Source organism: Drosophila albomicans, chromosome 2R (genome assembly GCF_009650485.2).
Source record: "Drosophila albomicans strain 15112-1751.03 chromosome 2R, ASM965048v2, whole genome shotgun sequence".
Lineage (NCBI taxonomy): Eukaryota > Metazoa > Arthropoda > Insecta > Diptera > Drosophilidae > Drosophila > Drosophila albomicans.
Genome location: NC_047631.2, coordinates 951,346 through 974,174, shown reverse-complemented (window position 1 = coordinate 974,174; position 22,829 = coordinate 951,346). Strand labels below are relative to the sequence as shown.

The 22,829-nt window shown below is 41.1% G+C and overlaps 2 protein-coding genes across 2 annotated transcripts; one reads left to right on the top strand and one right to left on the bottom strand.

Moving 5' to 3' along the window:
- Positions 1–13,500: 13,500 nt before the first annotated feature.
- On the bottom strand, positions 13,501–17,072 carry LOC127566226 (uncharacterized protein K02A2.6-like). The gene is made up of 3 exons (XM_052008225.1): positions 16,782–17,072; positions 15,782–16,693; positions 13,501–13,671 (listed from the first exon to the last, which is right to left on the bottom strand). The coding sequence occupies exons 1-3, from the start codon at positions 17,070–17,072 to the stop codon at positions 13,501–13,503; spliced, it is 1,374 nt and encodes a 457-aa protein (XP_051864185.1).
- A 3,514-nt stretch (positions 17,073–20,586) lies between these two features.
- On the top strand, positions 20,587–21,601 carry LOC117573121 (uncharacterized). The gene is made up of 6 exons (XM_034256046.2): positions 20,587–20,638; positions 20,703–20,789; positions 20,848–20,901; positions 20,985–21,175; positions 21,232–21,385; positions 21,468–21,601. The coding sequence occupies exons 1-6, from the start codon at positions 20,587–20,589 to the stop codon at positions 21,599–21,601; spliced, it is 672 nt and encodes a 223-aa protein (XP_034111937.2).
- The last annotated feature ends 1,228 nt before the right edge of the window (positions 21,602–22,829 follow it).

Genomic DNA, 22,829 nt, shown 5'->3' with positions numbered 1-22,829 from the left:
TTCCAGCTGCTGTACGTTTCTATTGTCTATAAATAAATAGTTTCGGCGTCCTCTAATGCCGCGTTAACTGCTTCTACTAAATTCAAGCTGTCACTCATCGTCATCACTAGTGTTACCCAAGAGTTTCTCGTCCGTTTCAACATCATTGAATAAATCCAGCAACTGTTCATCGCGTCAACTAGGATAATTTAAACCGTCTACGCATTCGACCTGCCATTTCGGTTTGTCTTCAATGAGAAACCATTTAATAAACAGAAACAAACAGAAAAATTTGCATGCAGTTGTGAAATAAGCGGTGTTTGTAAAAGGTCGCGTGGTGTCCCAACAGTGCCTCAAGGCACTTATCACAGTTTCACCCGCTGCATATATGTATACAACTCGGGCTTCCGAACACATTTCATCTCGTTTCCGTCCTTTCGTTTCGTAACGTCTTGGGTATAACGACCCCGACTCCGATGCCCTCTTCGTCGACACCCGACCCCCGATTCCTATTATCTCGACCCCGATCTCGATTCGCTCATCGTCCCGTCTCGGGACACGTACGATTCGTCACAGAAATCCATTATCGATCATAATTTAATTTATTTTTATTATCCCACACTTGACATTCGATTTTTGTGCATTTGCGGGAGCGGGAGTATGCGTGGCAAAAATTTTCAATAAACTTAATCTGCGTGCAAATATAACAAATGCTGTCGAACAAAAATATAGCTCTATATATTACCTCAATACCTCAATATTTTGCTTTCTTACTTGTTGTTTTTAGTTTTACCCACAGCGAGAGGCGCGAATTGGTTTTTTTAATCTGAACTTGTGTAAAACACAACAATTAGAGTGCCATTGAAAAATCACAAGAGGCATTGAAAAAATCACAAGATAAAATATTATTATCGCTTTATTAAGCGAACGAGTGTTTGGCCTAATTATTGTTTTTTCTAAAGAAAACAAACGAGATGACGACTGGTTGTAACTTCTGATTATACCCGCTACCCGCTAGAAGGAGGCATCTCCGACCCTATAAAGTATATATATTCTTGATCAGCGTCAACAGCCGAGACGATCTAGCCATGTCAGAGACTATAAGAAATAGAGCTATAATTTTTTTTCAACAGCATTTGTTATGTTTGCACGCAGATCAAGTTTGTTTAAAATTTTTGCTACGCCCACTCCCGCTCCTGCAAATCAATAATAACAAGAGTAATATTATCTGTATGCATAGAGGCTCTTCGATAGCTCTATTGGTAGAGTGCAAGCATATTCGTGTTGTGGTACTCGGGGAACTCGGGTTCAAGACCGCTCGGGGTACAACCTTTTTTTTTTATCGTATTTACAACAATTATAAATACAAATTGTAGATTTTATTAAAGAAATACTTTTGTATGGGCAAAACCGCCTACTATGTATGTATTGTATGTATGCGTATACATATGTATATACATGCTCGTATATATTAGTATCTGTATGCATAGAGGGGTTCAAAAGCAATGCGATAAGCTCAGGTGGTAGAGTGCAAGCCGAGCATGTTGTGTGCTCGGGTTCGAGCCCGCTCGAGGTACAAAACTTTTTTTTTTTTTAACCACCCGTCGGTGGTGTGCTCGAGCTCAAATCCCGATCGAGAATTCATGCATATTTATTTTTAATAATTTGAGATTATTACCGTAATATTTTGCTTTATTCAAAATGAGTAGCGGGTATCTCACACTCACGCACACTCGACTGTAGCTTTCTTACTTGTTTTCAACTGATTTAATTCATATGATAATTTACATTGTAAGCCTAACTTGACTTCAAACGTCCTCTACAGTTCTTGAGATGAAGTCTGACCAGCAAGAAGCAGCCACATGGCATACAGACATTGCGCCAACTATACAGTCGTTTCTACAAGAACTCTTAAAATTCGACTGATTGACAGGAGTAACTTCTATCGCGGAGCACACTATAACGCTGCAAGATGATCGACCAATCCAACAGCGCTATTTATCGTAGAACCCAGCATTTCGACGGATTATCGACGAACAGGTCGACCTGTTGCTAAAGAACGTACTGATCGAACCTGCAAATAGACCAGCGCCCTAATTGTACCAGTAAAGAAAAAAAAAACGGGGACTTTCCAAAGTATGAGTCTGTTGCGATTGCTTACTTGGACGATATCTTAATGGTCGGTAACTCTTTAAAGGAACACACCGACCATCTGAGAGAAATATTTAAAAGGCTCCGTCGGACAAACTTCCGTATCAACCACGAAAAGTGAGCATTGTTTCAGCAGAAAATCTACATCTTAGAGGACGAGATCAACGAAACAGAAATATCCTAGCAACACATTGTCGCCGACGCCCTTTCCCGACAACTCATTGGGCTAGTCATGTTGAAAGATGAGTCCAAAGCTGTTCCTGATTGACAACAGGCAAGTGAGGAACCACAGCATTATCCGGACTACGCAGTCAGTAACTGCAAACTTTTCCGACACATCATAGATCGGTCAGATGATTTCGACGATGTGACTTGTAAGTTGTGGGCTTCCCAGGCCATGCGACTAATTGTCCTGCAGAAGTGTCATGATCAGCAGACTGCGGGAAACCTAGGAGTTCGCAAGACGATTTTCCGAATCAGTAACATGCATCAGGATGTTAAGAATCACGTCCGATAATGCTTTGCCATAAATTCAAAGCATCTCAAAAAAACGTTTTCGTGTTTTTCGACCTGTTTCCCAAATAGGTGGAGCTCGAACAGCTACGACTTGGAACGACTGCAAGTGCCCAACGAGCGTATCCTCGCTCATTTCGGGGTTCCGAGACGTTTCGGAACCTTTGAGACGATTTGCTTCCTGAGATTACCTTGGCCTTAAATTCCAGCGTCTCTGAGTCCAGAGAATTGAGCCCAGACTTTCTGGACTATACGACGAGGTGACACCTGAGGGCCCCCGGGGATCCACCCGTTCCCTATAGCACATGCGACCCCGGAGAACTGTTCGGTCATCCAGAGTACGCTGACATGTGCCCTGCCCTGCCTTTCGCGAAAATAACAAAAACAGCCAGGGTGATGAGATCCCGTCACGGCCTTCACGGGGTGCCTAGTCGCACCAACCTACCAGGAACAAGTACGACCGTGCTACGAGTCACGACCCGCGACAGGGTCAAGGCCTTTAATCCGCTCTTACCCCCTCCCTTTGAACGCCCTACCTAAATCCACGGGCGCCCTACGCCATCAGGCCCGCTCCAGGAGGGCCGTCCTTTGAACGCGTCTCGAATCCGCCGGCAGTACGCCAGGGCTCCCACTCCGGAGGAGGAGACGAGCGATAGCCTTTCCGACCAGCCGGAGGTCCTTGGCGAGATAGGTCGTGCGAGCGCGTTGATAGAGGCCTCACCCCATTGAACCGTGGCGACACCCCAGAGGCAGCTAGTCCGATGTCTGGTAGAGGAACAAAGCCAAAAGAGCTAAAAGTCTCACACGGGACATGGATGGGACCCATATGAAAGAAGAGCATGGCTTCATATTTAATTCCATGATCTATCAAAAGAAGAGAGAAAGGGGAGGGCAAACACCAGTAATGGAGAGTCATCGTCGCGATTACAGAAGTCATATAGCACAACAAGTAAGAAAGCTATAAGCTAAAAAGCAAATTATTGAAGTATTAATTTTAAAAAATATACTAACGTAATTTACCACAAAATATACTAAAATATACACAAAGGATAATTTAGGTATATTGATACTGTTGAAATATCGCCATTCCTAGGCAAAACTAACAATGGTATATTTAGTATTAAAGGTATTAATGAATTTAACTCCTATGATCACACTACCATTGGCTTTGCCCGGTAAGAAGAAGCGAGCTCTCTCTTCTTTCTTGTTTCTCAAATAATGCAGTAAGCTCGTGGTGTCGTGTTGCAAATAGATAAAATAAACAAACAAATTAAAGAAACAAATATTGTTTCCTACGTTATTATTTAAAACTTTTTAAATGCACGTGTTTTCAAAATAGATACAGTACAAACCTGATTTTAAATAAAACAAAACATGGAATTATTCTTAAAATATACCAAAATAATATACTGCAAAAATACTTAACATATATTATACTAAGTGGTAAATTTGGTATATTGATATTCCACTACAATCAATAAATGTTGAGTGCAAAATATTCTAGATTGTCACAAAGCATATAAAAATGGAAAAATACCAAAAATACTGAAAAAATACCGAAGACAGTACTGCGACAATGGTTTCAAGTGTTTATCTTGCTGTTGGATAAAAAATATATATTAAAATATAAAACAGTGGCAAACTTAGGTGGTCGCAGTTTTACACTGCTCACTGTAAAATATATGCGTGCTTATACCATACATATACATATATGTATGTACATACATACATATGTCCACAAATGAGCTTGCTGGCAGTGACTTTGAGAAAAAAACAAACTGATTATGCACGTGCATATGTATGTACACGTATGTATGTTCGTGTATCACTGCCGAAAACTTGCTTGGACTGGAAACAGATCACACCGACCACCATGAGTTATTTGCTCACACACAATTTGAATTTAAGTATGTAGGTATATGTGTGTGGATGTGTATGTTTGCACACTGGCTGGAGTAAAGCCCATACACAGACAAATGAGCTGAGATTCGATCTACTTGTAATGGTAAACACATAAAGAATGTAAAGTAGAATCCGGTTATAGCGACTTTCAAGGGACCAACGATTTTACGTAGTTATACCCGGAAGACGCACTAACCAGAAGGAGCAAAAAAAAAAATTTTTGTTGTTTATTTTATGGTTGCCTTGTTCGTAATAGACTTTTAAAATAAAATAAATTAATTTTTTAATCAAAACAAAAAATTTTAATTTAATAACATTGGTTTTTCAAAATACATCGCGTACATATAACGGATATTCAAAAACTTAATATAACAAGATTACATTTTTTCTTTTTATTCTTAATTTAAATAATCAGTGATTTTTTGATTGTTTTGCAGTCGTCTTTGACATGTAAAAAAAGTCGCTCACAACATTATTTAAATGAGAGATGCTGTGCGTTAAACTCTCGACATTAAAATTGGAATGGAAAAATCTATTTAGTAGTTCTGCATCCTTCAGTGCATCCAAAACGCTAGGCGCTGACACATCTTCATTTTGATCTTCCGCGTTGTCGACGATCCGTCATCTAATATATTTTCAACAATTCTGTCTTCAACAATTCAATCTGATTCGTCGTCGCATGCAGACGTGTATTTATTGTGCTCCGGGAAAAAATATTCAATAAAATCACCAAAGGGGCGTGACTGGTTCAATAAATCTACAATAACGCGAAAAAGACGCTCTCTGCAATGAAATCGCTAATGTTTATAATGATTGATTAATTAATTAATATAAAACAATTACAACTCTAACTAAATCAATCTCGATTACAATGGATCAAAACGACGTTCGTGCACAACGTCAACGTGAGCAAGACGAGAGACGGCTCTTAGTATAAAGAAACAACACGAACTTCTCTTTTTTTAAAGCAACCGAAAATAATGCAAGCTCTGATCAAGTGCTGTAAATTACCCCAACTCGAACGAATTCTTAAACGTAGAGAGCAATAGAGCGCGCTCTTGCTCTCCCTCGCTACCATCGACGTCTCTGCAGCCTAAGAGCGCAGTAAACCAGTACCGCAATTTCACTGACATCGTCAACCGTAACAACAACCGCAACTGTATCAGCTAGCAGCGTAAACATTAATACGTCTGTCGCTGCGCTGCCCGAAAAACAGAACAAATCCATGACCATTTTAAGACGGCTGTGCAGACTGGTATCGCTACATTCAAATCAAAAGGAAGATGAGCCCCCTAAATTCTTAATGCAAATTAACCTGTGGTAATGCTAGACTAGCTGCTATAGAAACGGTCATGAACTCAAACCGATTTACAATCTTGACAGACGCCTATGAGGTTGAGGCGGCCGAATTTACTGAGGTCGAGAAAAGGAAGCCAAAGCCTCCGCCTATTTATATACGTAAAAAAAAGTTCCAATGTTCTTGTCAACAAAATTATTGAGCTTATTGGCAATGATAACTTCCACATAATACCCCTTGTAAAGGGCAACTTTCAGAAAACAAAAGTTCAAATGAAGCCTGAAGACAATTACAAAGTATTATCGAAATACCTTATCGAGAATAAAAAAAAAACTTTTTCACGTATCAGCTAAAAAGCAGTAAGGGCTTGCAAGTCGTACTTAAGGGCATAGAATCCGAAGTAACGCCGGCAGAGATAACAAAGGCGCTGCAAAAAAAGGGATTTATCGCAAAGACAGTCTTCAATATCCTTATCATGGATAGAAAAAAACCGCAGCCACTCTTTACGATTAGGTTAAAGGTTGAGCTCGAACCAGAAAATAAGCCCCTGACGTACAGCTAGGATACTATCGATGGTCGCGCATTCGATAGTTTCGATGTTTTCAAAGCAAAAATTCGATAGTATCGATAGTATAGTCATATTTATTTCATTTTTTCCCATACATAGGTTTTTTTTTTTTTTAAGCTATATACATAATAAAAAAGAGAAAAAAGATCAAAATTATTCTGTCTTATCATTAACATAAATTATAAGGTAACTTCAACAGAGATCATAAAAAATTCAGGTAATTTTTCATATAAAATTAAAAAACAAAAAAATTATTGTATCCAGGAATTTTTCTGCAAAAATAACAAAATGTCCACATTATTCGCCTTAAGCGAAGCTATGCGGTTATTTATAACGAGTCCAGCCTTGCTGAACATACGTTCCGACTCAGTCGAGGTTGCGGGAACACATAGAAATTTCGGCACTCATTTTTTTTAAATTAGATTCGTTATGCTGAAATAAAAGAAATGTTATTTATGTTTTTCCTTATGTTTAGTGAAAACTGGAACACTTACCTTCCAGAATTCTAGGGGATCTACATTTTCTTCACAGTGCTTTGGGTTTGGGTTGCGGGAACACATAGAAATTTCGGCACTTATTTTTTTAAATTAGATTCGTTATGCTGAAATAAAAGAAATGTTATTTATGTTTTTCCTTATGTTTAGTGAAAACTGGAACACTTACCTTCCAGAATTCTAGGGGATCTACATTTTCTTCACAGTGCTTTGGGTTTGGCGGTTTTGAGAAGGTGGTGGTGGCTCTGCTGCATGGGGTACGGAATCACAAGAGTTGTTAATGACGGTGACCTCATTTTCCAAAAACGTTTCGGCCTGTACAACGTTAAAAGGAGAACGGAAGCCTTGTTTTTTTAATCTTGGGTCTAGCAATGTTCCGATTCGCGGCAAAGAACGTTCTTCATATTTTGTCAGCCTAGTGACAATGCTGTCCATCAAAAATGTACAGGCTGCTAATCCCTCACGACGACCCAACATTGCAGTGGCTGCAAGCGACCGTACCCAAACTGGACGGGCTGTGGGAGGGGGCCAAGCTGGACGTGGTGGACAGGAATAATATTCCGTCCATGCCGAAGGCGAAAGTCCTTTTCCCAATAGTTGTCCAGGGAGAGCGGGCGCTTCAGCTGCTTAAAAAGCAGAACCCGGCCATACCGACGAGTGATTGGTCCGTGCTGAAGGTTGATGAACCTTTTTTACCCAGTGGTGGGCAGCACGTGATCATTCAGATCAACAAGGAGGCCGAGGATCTGCTATATAAACGCAATGGGAAGATGGCGTGGGGCTTAGGGAGCGCGTGTACCTTCGCCTCAAGAAACGTCATCCGAACGACAAGGACACACACACGCTGAGGTCTGGGGAGGTTGAGGCAGATCTCGGTCTCGAGAGCGTGACCGACGCCACCCAGCACCTCAGCCTGACTGACAAGACGGAGGAGGTGGGGGAGTAACTGTCCATGGAGACGGGCCCCGCGCGAGTTTGCTAACCTCTAATGAGTGTGCTGCAACTCAACCTCCATAAATCCAAAACGGCTTCGGCGGAGCTACTCCTTGCCCTGGAGGAAGTGTCCGCCTACGCGGCTTTGGCCCAAGAACCGTGGATAGCGTCGGGCAACACGGTGGCTGGACTGAAGTCGCCCAACTATGATTTATACGTCCCGACATTGGTAAGCAGATCGAGAACTGCCATCCTTGTAAAGAAGGGGCTAAAAGCTCATCTACTACCTAATTACAGCAACGACGATCTAACCGTGGTGGTGCTGGAGAGCCGTGAAGGATGTTTGCTGCTGGCATCCTGTTATATGGCCCACGACAAGCCGGCTCCACCTGACGAGCTGCGGAGGCTGGTGGACATGGTCTGCTCCTCCAATAAGCATATTATTATCGGAACGGACGCCAACGCCCACCATAGCGTCTGGGGAAGTCCCGACATCAACGACAGGGGTGAGTCAGTTCTTGATTTTATCCTTAACCATAAGCTTAGACTAGCCAACAGGGGTGAGGTATCTACCTATGTAGGTCCCACCTCCAGTAATGTGCTGGACTTAACGATTTCAACTGAGTGTACCAATGTTGAAGAGTGGAGGGTCCTGGACAGACCCTCCTTCTCGGACCATAAGTACATTCAATTTACCATTCCTTTTAACAGGGTACCTGCGGCTCAGCCGTTCAGAAATCCCCGTAACACGAACTGGGCGAAATTCTCTAGCCTTGTTTCCAAGTCTCTTGGTTCGCCGGGTAACATCAACTCGGTGCAGGACCTAGAAAACTAATGTCAATGTCCTTTCTGCAGGACTACTTTCAGCGTTTCGCCAATCTTGTAGACTCTCAAGACCGACGAGAAGATCGAAGCCACCCTGGTGGAACCCAGATCTCTCATCGCTACGTGGAGAGCTTACTAGCATGTTTCAACTTGCTAAGAAGGCGGACAACGAATATGTCTGGGACGAGTATAGGTCTCTCCTGAAGTCGTACAAGAAGATGATCCGATCATCCAAAAGGTCTTCATGGAGAACCTTCTGCTCGGACCTGGATAACATCAAAGACACCTCCAGACTGAGGAAGCTGCTGTCCAAGCAGGCTTCCAGTCCTAGTCTGCTCAAGTCGGGCGATGGAGCGTGGACGGAGAGCAGTTCTGAAACTCTTGAAGCACTGCTCTCAACTCATTTCCCGGGATGTATTGGAATAGAGAATAGTGACTGGCAGCTCTTTCCTAGTCTCCCAGTTATGAGACTCCCTGCCAGTCTAATTACAGATAACAAAATAATTTGGGCTATCGACTCCTTTGCGAAGGTCAGGTCGCCTGGTCTCGATGGACTTTCGCCAGCAATGCTGCAAGCCAGCAAGCCCACGATTGTTCCGTGGCTATCGGGTATCTATTCGGCGTGCCTCGCATGGGGTCATATCCCCACTCTTTGGAGGACCTCGAAAGTCATTTTTCCTGCCCAAGGCGGGCAAATGCAGTCATGTGGTCCCAAATGACTTTCGGCCTATCAGCCTAACCTCTTTCCTGCTAAAAACATTGGAAAAGCTACTTGATTTGCACATCAGAAGCAACTCAATGCATCTGTTGTCCCCAAATCAGCATGCGTATACAAAGGGCAAGTCCATTGAGACTGCTCTCCATGCTCTAGTAGCCTCCATAGAAAAAGCGGACCACTATAAAGAATATGCCTTGGGTGCATTTCTTGACATTTCAGGCGCCTTCAATAACGTCACCACTGATGCTATTATGAAGGGCCTTACCTCAATTAACACGGCACCAGCGATCCACAGGTGGGTCAACCGCCTTCTTTGTGACAGGCGGGTGGTGGCTACGTGGGGCGATGCGGCCATTACAAAGGTAGTGCGAGGTGGCACTCCCCAGGGTGGGGTTCTCTCGCCTCTCCTTTGGAATTTGGTCGTAAATAGCCTACTTCTAAAATTTACTAGACGGGCCCCCAAGTTAATTGCCTATGCTGACGACATAAGCATTTTGATAACTGGGAAATGCCCAACCACCCTTAGTTCCGTAATGGAACTTACTTTGCGGAAGTTAAAGCATGGGCCGAATCAGCCGGGCTCAGCATTAACGCGGATAAAACGGACCTTATCCTCTTCACGAAGAGGCATAAGGTACCTGCGTGGTCCCCCCCAAAAATAGGCTGCACTATGCTAAAGCCGAGCCTAGCAGTAAAATACCTAGGTGTGGTCCTGGACAGCAAACTGACATGGAAGCTCAATGTGTTAGAAAGGGTGAAGAAGGCCACCGGAGCCTTGTACATGGCGAAAAAGATGCTTAGTTGCACTTGGGGCCTCTCTCCTAATCTAATGCGGTGGATATACATCTCAGTTGTTCGCCTATCCTCACCTACGGTGTTCTAGTGTGGTGGCAGGCCACTGAAAAAAGGACGTACCTATCCATCATGGAAAGGACACAGCGTCAAGCGCTACTGTGTATCACAGGCGCTCTCAGGTCGACGCCAACTAAAGCCCTCGAGGTAATAGCTGGTGTGGAACCATTACACCTATACGCGCAATCCATAGCCGCAAAATCGTCCCTACGGATTGCCGCAACTGGCAATTTGGGTCTGCTAGGCTATGGTCACAGCGCCATTGGTAGGGAGACTAGTAGAGACTTGGACTATACTATCCCCCTTACCAGTACTGACCATATTAACACTATATTCTTGGAACCGGAGTGCTGGCGGGAAGGGTTATGCATTCCCGAAGCCCTCAACCTCTTCACCGACGGTTCGAAGATGGATGATGGTGTCGGAGCGGCCGTATACTGCCCGGACCCGGTCTCCAAACAATCCTATAAACTCCCAGACCATTGCAGCATCTTCCAGGCGGAAGTTTTTGCCATTGGCAAGGCTGCCGAATTGGCTCGGGGTTTACAGCGTGATCACACCTCTATTAACATCTTTGTTGACAGCCAGGCTGCAATAAGATCAATGCACTCTGATGTGGTCAAGTCCAAAGTTGTCCTGGACAGCAGAAGAGCAATAGAGTCGCTGAACGCATCTGCGGTCGTGCGAATCTATTGGATCCCAAGCCACCAGGGCATCGATGGCAACGAGATCGCAGACACTCTCGCCAAAGAGGGAGTGGGGCTCGATGTTGGCAACATGTGCAATGTTCCGATATCCCTGCGAACTCTAGGCAGTGAAATTAAGGTGCGCTCTAGACTTCAGTGGGACGCGAGCTGGCGTAATGCCAACTCGTGCAAAACTGCAAGGCTGATGTGTGCCTCTACTAACAAAAACTTAACCAAATTCGTCATGCAGCTTTCAAGGAAAGACTGCAGGCTAATGCTAGGCATTTTAACTGGCCACTGTATGTCAGCTGTCCATGCTGTAAGATGGGCATCACGAACAGTGATCAGTGCAGGAAATGCAACGAACCCGGGGTCAAGGAAACACTTGAGCATCTTCTCTGTAGATGCCCAGCGTTATCCCGACTCCGGTTGAAATACCTTAATTCGCCGTGCCACAACGATCTTCGGGACGTCTCACGGCTATCTCCTAGGATGCTGCTGGTTTTTGCCAAAAATGCATCCATACTGCGCGATTTCTGAGACGTAGATAAGCTACCGGTTCAGCTACGGACCTCCACTGGTCTATGCTTTGCCCCGTACTGGGGCAGCCGGTCCTACCTAACCTAACCTAATCCCTCACTAGACTTAAGGCTCGGCTTTAAAGTGTCCAAAGTATGTAACAGTCCACATGTTATGGGAATACATAACGAAACCGTCACTGTATAATTGGAAGATACTTGCTTTGTTGCAGTATCCAATGGAGCAAGTAACTGTACCAGGTCCGTTAGGATGTCCAATTCGTCTACAGTGAACGGTTGTGGAGCTTTTGATGTACTCAAAAAAACTTTGCCGATTGCCTCATGGGTTTTTAAAATTCTTTCTATTATAAGGTAAGCACTGTTCCATCGAGTAGGAACTTCCTTCTTCAGACTATATTTCTTGTTCCCATCCTGGTAGTCTTTCAGCTTTTTATACGCTATGGAACTGGATTTAAAATATGTAACTGTAGTTTTGCATTTGTTTAGGATAGGGGCCAAACAGTCTAGCTTGAGACATCCTTGCACCACTAAATTTAATGTATGGGCAAAACATGGTAAATTTCTTTTTTGGAGCAATTCACACGCCTTGATCATGGTGCTCGCATTGTCTGTAACTATTGCCACAATTTTGGATGATATGTCCCACTTGTCAAAAACGGCTTGCAAACTGTCCTTAATATTATCTGCTGTGTGGTTTGTTTCCGAGAGCAATTTATTTGTAGACAAAACGGCAGTTTGCTGCTTAAACTCGTTTGAGACGAATGTGCATGTCACTGTCATATAGGCTTCATTAGCTTGTGATGTCCATAGATCCGTGGTAATGTGGTCGAAAAGATTCGATGTGTCCCCGCTTGTCTTGTACACCTTATAACAAAATACGCACTTTGCCGACTTACCATCATTTGATCTAGTAAAAAACTTCCACACTTTCGATTTCCCAACTCTGGATTTTTTCGGTCCGTTGTTCTCTTCGTCAGAGCTGTTTTCGTCTGATTTATTGATATCTACGCCTGTATACATAGATAAATAACAATTATGTCGTATATATGACCAAAAATTATTATAATTACCTTTTCTCTTGAGATTCACAAAACTTGTCCATGTTTAGAGCCACCACCTCCTTTCAATTTAAGTTAAGCTAAAATGCGCTTTTATTAGAAAAGATATAATATCCAATTTTTTAATTTCTCTTACCCAAATTCCGCAACCAAACCTCGAGTTTTATTGAAATGTCAGTGATAAGATAAAAGCACCATCGATAGTGTCAAAAAACTATCGATGGTGGCTCAGAAAGGCAAAAATTCGATATATCGATAGTGCCATCGATATTATCCCAGCTCTACCCTGACGAAATACGAAGTGCACCCTATATAAAATCTTCACTTCCTGCTGCACCGCCGAATTACAGTTGAGGAACCGCACAAACGCAATGGTTTGGTACAATGTGCGAACTGCCAAGAATATACAAGGTCATACTGTAAACTGCGCCCGGAGTGTCTAGTTTGTGGAGAGCTTCATGGCTCCGCACACTGCCTAGCGAGCAAATATGGCTGCAACTCGAAAAAGTGTGGCAACTGCGGTGGCAATCACACTGCAGAGGTTGACAATTTTGTTTATACAAAATAAATGAGTGTCTTATTGTTAAACATGAGTTTTGTGTTAAAGATACAAAGTATGTTCTTCTAGCGTTACATTTTGATTGTCGGTGTTAGTGTATGTTGTCTCTTTCCACTTTGTTGTTTTAATGGATATTATCGGTTTCAACTGTAATGCATTGATTTAATAAATATTCAATAAGGTGTATTTTAGAGGTTAGTGAACATGTGACGGCAATGTTATGTTAAGTTGCTTGTGGATTGTTCTAGAAGTTGCTTCAGCTTACAAATGTTAATTATTTTCAATGGGTTTTGTAAAGACCCGTGATATCAAGTAATAAACACGCACTTTGTGGTACTTAAATTTCGTTTATTTTATTTATTTACTTCACGCACGTCTGTCGTGCTCGCTCACTTATGTTGAACTAACTCTCGTCTCTCTTGACACTCATCGCTCGTGTCCAATGCTAGCATCGTCGCTCTCCTTGGCGATCTCGCTGCTCTGTGCAGATTCCCACATCCCTCCTTTATTAACAAGTTTCAGCTTCAACGGTTGATGTAAACTTTCCGCCAACCGCTCCGTTCGATGTTCCTTGTTTTCCCCATCTTCCTGGTAGTCCTGTACCGATGTCCTATTATCTCGAGCGTTACCTAAATCTTCTTGACATGGGACACGTTCCTAATAAGTGTCTTACCCTCTGCCGTAATTTTAATAATATTATTGTTTCTTTCTACTACTTCATATTCGGTGTCGCCAAAAGTTGGAGTTAATTTGTTTGTGAAAATGACATTTTTCAAAAACACCTTATCCCCCACCTTTATTTCGATTTCTTTAGCCCCTCTCTTTTTGTCTGCCTGTTCTTTCCCTTTTTGTTTTAGTATACAATCTCTATCCCTTTCAGCCGAGTCTGTAAATTGTTCATCAATGTCATCTATACATGGAACTTTGTCGCGAACGACCCTATTGAAGATAAGCTGAGTTGGAGCTACTCCTGTAGTCCCGTGTGGCGTCACGTTGTGCATGAGTACGAACTTCTGAATCTCCTCTTTGTAATTATTTGAATTTGAATACGCGATTTTTAATCGTTTCACTAAAGATCTATTCATGTTTTCTACCTCCCCATTAGCCTGAGGCCAATAGGGTGGTGTCTTCACCTGCTCTATTCCGCAAATTTTGCAATATTCCGCGAATTCTGAGCTGATATATTGTCGACCGTTGTCAGTTCTTAAGTATTTTGGATAACCTAATCTACAAAATATTTCCTTCATTACTTCAATGAGGCTAGCTGACGAAATAGACCGTAAAAATTTAAATTCCATATATCGAGAGTAGTAGTCTATAAAAATCAGGATGAACTCGTTATTGGGTAAAGGACCCAGCAAGTCGGACGCTACCCAAATCCATGGGCCAGTTGGAAATGGATTTCTATCCATGGGCGCTGGTCTGGCTGGTTGAGAAACCAGGAGGCAATCTTTGCAGCGTTTTACGAATTTTTCAGCGTCGCGGTCGATCCGAGGCCACCAAATTTTCGATCTTAATAATCTAACCGCCTTTTCATGGCCGATTCTCCTGGGTGCCCTTCATGAGCCAGCTCAAGAATCCGATTTCGAAGTGATGTTGGAATAACGATACGATTACCACGCAGAAGGAGAGGTCCTATTGTTGACAACTCATACCGGAATGGATAAAATTGCTTTGGGGACTCCGATTTCCACTCGTCGTTCTCTACACAGGCCATCGCATCAATGATTTCTTCGTCTTTCACCGAGTCCTTAGCAATTTCCGAGATGGTCATCGATTTTGGAATACTGTTTTCGATGATATGCAGGATACTGTATTCGGTTTCTCTTTCACAAGTGTTGGGTGGTGTTAGCGGACAAAGTCGTGATAACGCATCAGAAATCTTCTCTTTTCCTGCTTTGTACACTACTTTAAAATCGTATGACTGCAGACGTAGGAGCCACCTCTCTATACGAGCTGGTGGTTTCGATGTTGGTTTGAAAATTGCTTCCAAAGGTTTGTGGTCGGTCACCAGTTCAAATCGAAGTCCAACCAGGTAGTAATAAAATCGCTCTACCGCCCAGACTAGGGCCAGACTTTCTTTCTCCGTTTGTGAATAACGTTTCTCAACATCCGATAATGCTCGGCTTGCAAATGAAATAATTAAGGGATCATTGTTAGCCGAGAACTGCAATAAAACTGCTCCGAGTGCTACAGGACTGGCATCTGCTATGAGACGGGTGCGATTTCCAGGGTTGAAATATTGAAGATTTGGCACATATGCCAGTCGATTCTTTAAGTTGAGAAAAGCGTTTTTCTCTGTTTCGCCCCAGCTGAATTTCGTGTCCTTCTTTAAAAGTTGACATAGAGGTTCCGTACAGTCTGCTAGATCAGGAATAAATTTCCCTACATACGTCACCAGACCGAGAAAACTTCGTATCTCCTCTTTATTGATTGGCTCTCGAAATGCTTTAATAGCATCAACTTTATCGGGATCGACTTCAATGCCTCTATCGGATAGAATGTGGCCAAGAAATTTAAGTTTTTTGCTTTTCCAAACGCATTTTTGGTCATTAAGCAGTACGTTGTTTTCCCTGAATACCTTGCAGACATCTCTTACGGTTTTGTCATGTTCCTCTTGACTTTCTCCGAAGATAATAACGTCGTCGATGTAGTTCATAACATTTCGAAAATCTACTAATTAACTAATTTCTGGAGCAGAATTTACTCCGAACATCAGTCTTTTATATCGAAAAAGTCCCATTGGTGTTATAAAGGTTGTGATTTCCCTGCTGTCTTCATCCAGTTCCAGCTGATGATAAGCGTCTTTCAAGTCTAAGCGCGAAAAGAATCGTGCACCTTTAAGTTTGGTCATAAAAGATTCAAATGTTGGTAATGGATACATTTCTCGACGAATTGCCTTGTTCGCCAGACGCATATCCACGCAGAGTCGAATATCGCCATTCTCCTTAAACGCCAGGACAATTGGGGAGATCCATCGACTCGGACTCGTAACAGATTCAATAATGTCTCGCCTCAAAGCTTCATCCAGCTTCGCTGCAACTTTATCTTCAAGTGCCACTGGGATCCTCCGCACCGGCTGCTGAACAGGCTTGATTTGTGGATCAATGCACAGCTTTATTTCGACACCTTTCCATTTGGGAAATGGTGCGGTCGTTTCAACCCGATTGACACTTAGGCCAAGACGAAGAACATTTAGCTTTATGGCTGTCTCACGCCCCAGTAATGACTGTCGTCCATTTTTAATAACAAAAAATGTAGCAATCACCTCGACATCTGGTACCGCTGATATCGGTGCTTCAAAAACACAAATTACTTCTAGTAATTGATCAGAAGCATATCCTCGGAATTGTTTTTGTGAATGTGATCTCACATTAAACACCGCCGTGGTTTTCCTTTTCAGTGTTTCCCAGTCTATATGGCTGATGAGGTTGAATCGCGAACCAGTATCGATAATAAGAGAAACTTCCTGGCCTCCAATTTTGCAGCTGATAAGCTCTTCTTCCTCGTCGCTGCATATTCTAAAGCAATTCGAGCTTTCCTTCTTCCTTTTGAAATCAGGTCGACCCTCTCCAGCACAATCGTCATCTAGTCGACGCTTGAGGTTTCCATTTTTAGGCTGAGGATATTGTTTCGACTTGCAATTTGCGTGCAAAATGCCCTATTTTCGAGCATTTATTGCATTTGGCGAGTCGCGCCGGGCAAACGGGATCACTATTGCCATGACCCATCCGACCACACCTAAAACATTCCACTCCCGGTTTTGCTTTACGAGCCACAATTTTGTTTATTGTCTCAACGGTTGGCTTCTGCATGGCTTCGTCTTGTTTGTTAATTTGCTCCTCGACTTGACACGCCTCAATAATCTCGTCTAGGGAGTGCTCTTTACTCAGAAGTTTCTTCTTTAATTCAGGAGATGCCCACGAGTCCAGTATTTTGTCCTTAAGACAGATTTCCTCGATTTCCTTTTTCGATTCGCCAAAGAAGCATTTATACATTTGTTGTCGTAGCCGAAGAATAAATTTCGAGAAATTTTCCCCTTCCTGTGGAGCCAAATTGCGAAAAAGGTGTCGTTCGAACGTGGAATTTTGCTTAGGTGAAAAGTAGGCATTTAACTTCTCAATTAAAATACCGCAAACATCATTGTCCAGCTTTTCATCATATTCAATTATTGCGCCTGGTAGTGAGTATGCAACAGTCTGCAACTGTACTCCACCCAAATGAAGTAGTTTTGTTCTCTTGGTTTTTGGTGACTCAATTTGGTCAACCTCCATAGCTATGGTGAACGCTCTTAACCATTTTTCCCATTCATTTCTGAGCACCGATTTTTCAATCGTGTCACATAGAAATGGTTTAAGAATATTATCAGTCACCTTATCTGAAACACAAGATTTTATTATAAGTAAATATTGGCTTGTTATTACTCAGCCTTTTACATGTTTTCTTTTTGTCGACTTGTATTTTATACACGATCGATTTAATATTTGGCTTACGCAAGACGAAACTCTTTCGCACAGCCTTCTCTTTGTACGTACATATGTATATTCGTACTTATTTGCATCTGTATATGTAGCTTGCATAGGTTTATCTCCCACACTCAGCCTTTTCCATATACAATGTCTCTCTTAATATTTTGGCTTGTATGACACCCAGCCTCTCTTTGTTAGAATAATTTCACTCTCTTTGGCTCACATACAAACGTGTGTACGTTGCCGCGATGGACTTGTTAAATTTAACACTTCATCATTTTCTCCTTCTCTTTCCTCCCTGCAGTTCTGGAGGTGTCGATTGCCCTGGGTAAGTGCTTACCTCGCCGATCACTACATGGGTACTTACTAAAGTGACCCTATAGTAATCGAACGTCGAACCACCGAGTCGACTCGAGTTTGCGATTGGCGCTGGATAAGCGCTTACCTCGTCGATCACTACATGGGTACTTACTAGATTAACCCTATAGTAATCGAACGTCGAACCACCGAGTCGACTCGAGTTTGCGATTGGCGCTGGATAAGCGCTTACCTCGTCGATCACTACATGGGTACTTACTAGATTAACCCTATAGTAATCGAACGTCGAACCACCGAGTCGACTCGAGTTTGCGATTGGCGCTGGATAAGCGCTTACCTCGTCGATCACTACATGGGTACTTACTAGATTAACCCTATAGTAATCGAACGTCGAACCACCTAGTTAATAAATATATGCGCATTAAAGCATAAGTACAAAATAACGGCAAGCATTGCTTTTGTTTTTGTTATTTTGTGGAAAAAGTATACACAAGTTTAAAGACAAAACTTCGATTATGCTTTACATCGCTGTTTGTTTACGCGTCTTCGGTGCACTGCTTACAAAAACAATTGTACAGAAAGAACAGTTTGTTTTATTTTGTGCTACTCTTTCGCTTAAACGCAGCTGTGTTTGCTGGCTGACGAAATTTTTGCAAGCATTTGAGTTGAGAAGTGCAAAGCGGATCAATCGATTATTAGGTGAGTGACTTAATAAATAATATATGTTTGTATTATATGTATATTAATGTGTAAATATTAAATAAACAATAAAAGTACGACAAGCAGTTACAATAATGTATAGTGAACGACATATAAGAAGGCTAAAGCAGCAGCAAAAAGAAAAATATAAAGAAAAGTTAAGTTCCACAGTGGAGAACAAAAATGTGCCAAAAGAGGAAGTGAAAATTATTAGAAAAAATTTACATTATGGAAGTAATGACAGTGAAGCGAATTTTTTGGAGGAAATAATTTATGAAGACAATATTGACAATGAACTAAAGACGAAAAGAAACGACGGTAACAATAACTTAAATGACGATCTTAAAAAATGGTTTCTAAAACACAGGCCAACACGTGACTGTGCAATTGATTTAGTTCGAATACTAAAAAAAAATAGTTTAGATGTCGGATCATTTTACAAATACAGTGCGCCTAAAAAAGCTGAAATAATGCAAATGAGTGGTGGCCGTTATTTGCACATTGGCATTAAAACTCAGATTGCTCAGCTTTTGAGGTTAATTAATTTTACCGACGACATAACTATTGACATAAACATTGATGGAATTCCGCTATTCAAAAGTTCAAATTCGCAACTGTGGCCAATTTTGATAAAAGTAACAAATATTAAAAATTCTCCTGTTGTCCCTGTTGGAATATTTTTGGGAAAATCTAAGCCCAATAGTCTGGACGAATTTCTAAGCCAATTTACTTGTGAGCTAAAAGATCTTCTTAAAAATGGAATTGACACAGACGAAAGAAATATACAATTAAGATTAAGGGCTATTGTTTGTGATGCCCCAGCTAGGGCTTACATCAGTGGGACTCCCGGACATACATCTTCGCATGGATGTTCAAAATGCTTACAAGTCGGAAAAAAAATAAATAATGTTTTAACATACACAACAAAGAGTGAAGACTTAATAACCGACGAGGACTTCAAAAGTAGGAAATATTCCGATCATCACTTAAAACAATATTTGACAAAAATGACACCCTTTGAAACAGTGAATGTAAAAATGGTTTCCCAAATTCCACTAGACTGCATGCATTTATTTGACTTAGGAGTCATGCGTAAATTTCTTGTTCGATTGATGACAAATAAGACTTATAATAAATTGACGAACGACAAGAAATCTAAAATATCTCAAAAATTAATTGACATACGCAAAAAGATGCCTAAAGAATTCGCAAGAAAGCCAAGACCCTTAAGTGAACTATACAACTGGAAAGCAACGGAATTTAGACAATTTTTACTCTATACGGGAATATTTGTACTCAAAAATGAATTATCTGACGACCAATATTATGTGTTTTTGTTGTTGCATTGTGCGTATAGAATGCTTTGCTGTCCATATCAGCGATCAATTAATTTGGAAACCTGTCAGCGAATGTTGAACCTATTTGTTTCAAATTTTCCAATTATATTTGGAGAAAATAGTGTTTCATATAACATACATAGCCTACTACATGTAAAAGAAACGGTGGAACAGGTTGGCGATCCAGTTAAAGGCTCTGCTTATGCATTTGAAAATTATTTGCAACATTTGAAAAATTTTGTCAGAAAGCCAACAAACATTTTAGAGCAAATTCATCGGAGAATTGACGAAGAACAAAATTTACCTATCCAAGAGAGATTAGAGACCGAAAATAGAAAAAATTTAATAATATTAAAAGGAAGCACATTAAACCAGAAGGAACCAAACAATTATTGTTACATCGAAGGGGATATTCCGATTAGAATAGAATCAATTATGGAAGATACATTTAAAGGAAGACGATTCAAGAATGTGCGGAACTTTTATACGGAGCCTATAAGATCCTCTGACTTGGGTATTAAACCAGTTGATTTGTAAAGCAGTCGCAATACCATATTTAAAGGATATTATTATAATGCCGTTACTTCACCATATTGATGATTGAGGATATTGTCGTACTTTTATCTGTTTAACCCCAAAAATTTGTCATATATATTATATAAAAGCCCCCAAAATCAACAAACGAGACGATGTCGGACAGCCCAGCCAGAAAAATTCAGCGATTGGAGTTTCTTAACACTGGTAAGATTAAAAAAATATTTAAGACAGCTGTATCAAATTATGTATTAAAACTGTTGTTTTTTAGATACGAAATCATGCAAATGTGGAGAGACTATTGAGCGCCTTGAGAAGATTATTTCGGATCTCACCGAACAAGTTAGTTCCTCTCGAGGTGAGTGTCTAAGTTATTTTTTAAATTCGTCCAATTTGAATTTGTTTTTTATTTGCAGTCGAAACAAAAGAGGCTCTCGAAAAAGTTGTGGATGAAGTAAGGACCTTAAAAGGTATGAGTATCTTGAATGATTACTGATTTTTATATTTTTATATTCATTATTATATTATATTATATTTATATATTTATATTCAGCTGAACAAAAAGTCATGGAAAAAAAAATAGAGATCCTTGTAGAAGCTTCTTCGGAGCAAACAGCCTCCATTAAAGGGATGACCAAGGACCATGGACAGATGCAGAAGTTGGCATGTCAATTTCCTATTCAGACCGTAGATGATCTGATTGAGGTTAATTCGAATATAAACATCGCTAACCGAGAGCTCTATGTATGTATAATCATATAAAAAATTGTCTTTTAGTTAAAGATCTAATTCGTTCACAGATCCATGCAATAAAAAATTTAATATTAAATGGCGGGATACTAAAAAACTTAAAAAATATTTTAGCCAATGAAGTGGTCTTGGCGTATAATGTGGATGGCGTTCAGCGCAAAGCGTCCTTAAGAAAAGATGACAATTTCTTTGGCGTTATGATCGGTGAGTATTTTAAAAGATAATTATTTAATAATCATTATCCATTTCAATTTATTAAAACTTTTTTAATCCTTTTTATTTCTAGATGCAATAACTGCAGTCGGCGGTATTGGCCCAGCTGAGGAACAATTGAGAAAGGCCCTGCAGCTCCAAAAAAAGAGATATTTTAAAAACTCGTGCTGCCTAAAAGCAATTAAAGAACAAACCCCAATAGAATAAAGAAAAATGTATATTAAATAAAAACTGCAATTGCAATTGTACATGTTTTTTAAATTATAATGGCAGGCCCCTCCATGGGGTCCAATGTGAGTACTTACTTCACCGACCCTTCAATGGGGTCCGATGTAAGCACTTATTTTACTGACCCTTCCATGGGGTCCGATGTAAGCACTTATCTTACTGACCCTTCAATGGGGTCCGATGTAAGCACTTATCTTACTGACCCTTCAATGGGGTCCGATGTAAGCACTTATCTTACTGACCCTTCAATGGGGTCCGATGTAAGCACTTATCTTACTGACCCTTCAATGGGGTCCCATGTAAGCACTTATTTTACCGGCCGTTCCATGGGGTCCCATGTAAGCACTTATTTTACCGGCCGTTCCATGGGGTCTAATGTAAGCACTTATTTTACTGACCCTAATATGTTGCACTATTTCATTAGTTCGTGGTAATCGAGGCGGTGGCGATTGACCCTATTTGCGGACATTTCATACAAAAACGGAAATTAAGAAACGCATGGCTAGACGCCACTTTGTAAGTAGTTAGTGGCTCCTGGTAAGCGCTTATTTCACCAGCAACGAACTAGCGCTCAGAACTGCAGGGCTTTTACTCTATCCTTAGAGATTTCGTCTTGCGTGGAGAACATCGTCTCTGAGAGCGAAGCCTCTCACGCCAACATAGACACAAAAGCCGTTATTTTTCGTTTTGTGTTCTACTTTCGCCCTCCTTTTTCGTTCGTTTTCATGTACCTACATTGGAATTATATTCCAATTCACTGGAATTGAGTTTCACTTAGAAATAGTAAATTTCAAAATGCACTTATAAATTCAATTCCTATTTATTTTGCACAAGATAGTAAATTTACCTCGTCGCCAATGTAAAGACCCGTGATATCAAGTAATAAACACGCACTTTGTGGTACTTAAATTTCGTTTATTTTATTTCTTTACTTCACGCACGTCTGTCGTGCTCGCTCACTTATGTTGAACTAACTCTCGCCTCTCTTGACACTCATCGCTCGTGTCCGCTGCTAGCATCGTCGCTCTCCTTGGCGATCTCGCTGCTCTGTGCAGATTCCCACAGGTTTTAAAGTTAAAGTTATTTATTATATCTTCTCAAATTAAATCAAAGTATATTAGCTGTTGGCGGTATTGCACAGAATCACAGCAAGAAATTCACAAGCGAAGGTAACATACACATACATACATGTTTACTTGACATTTGC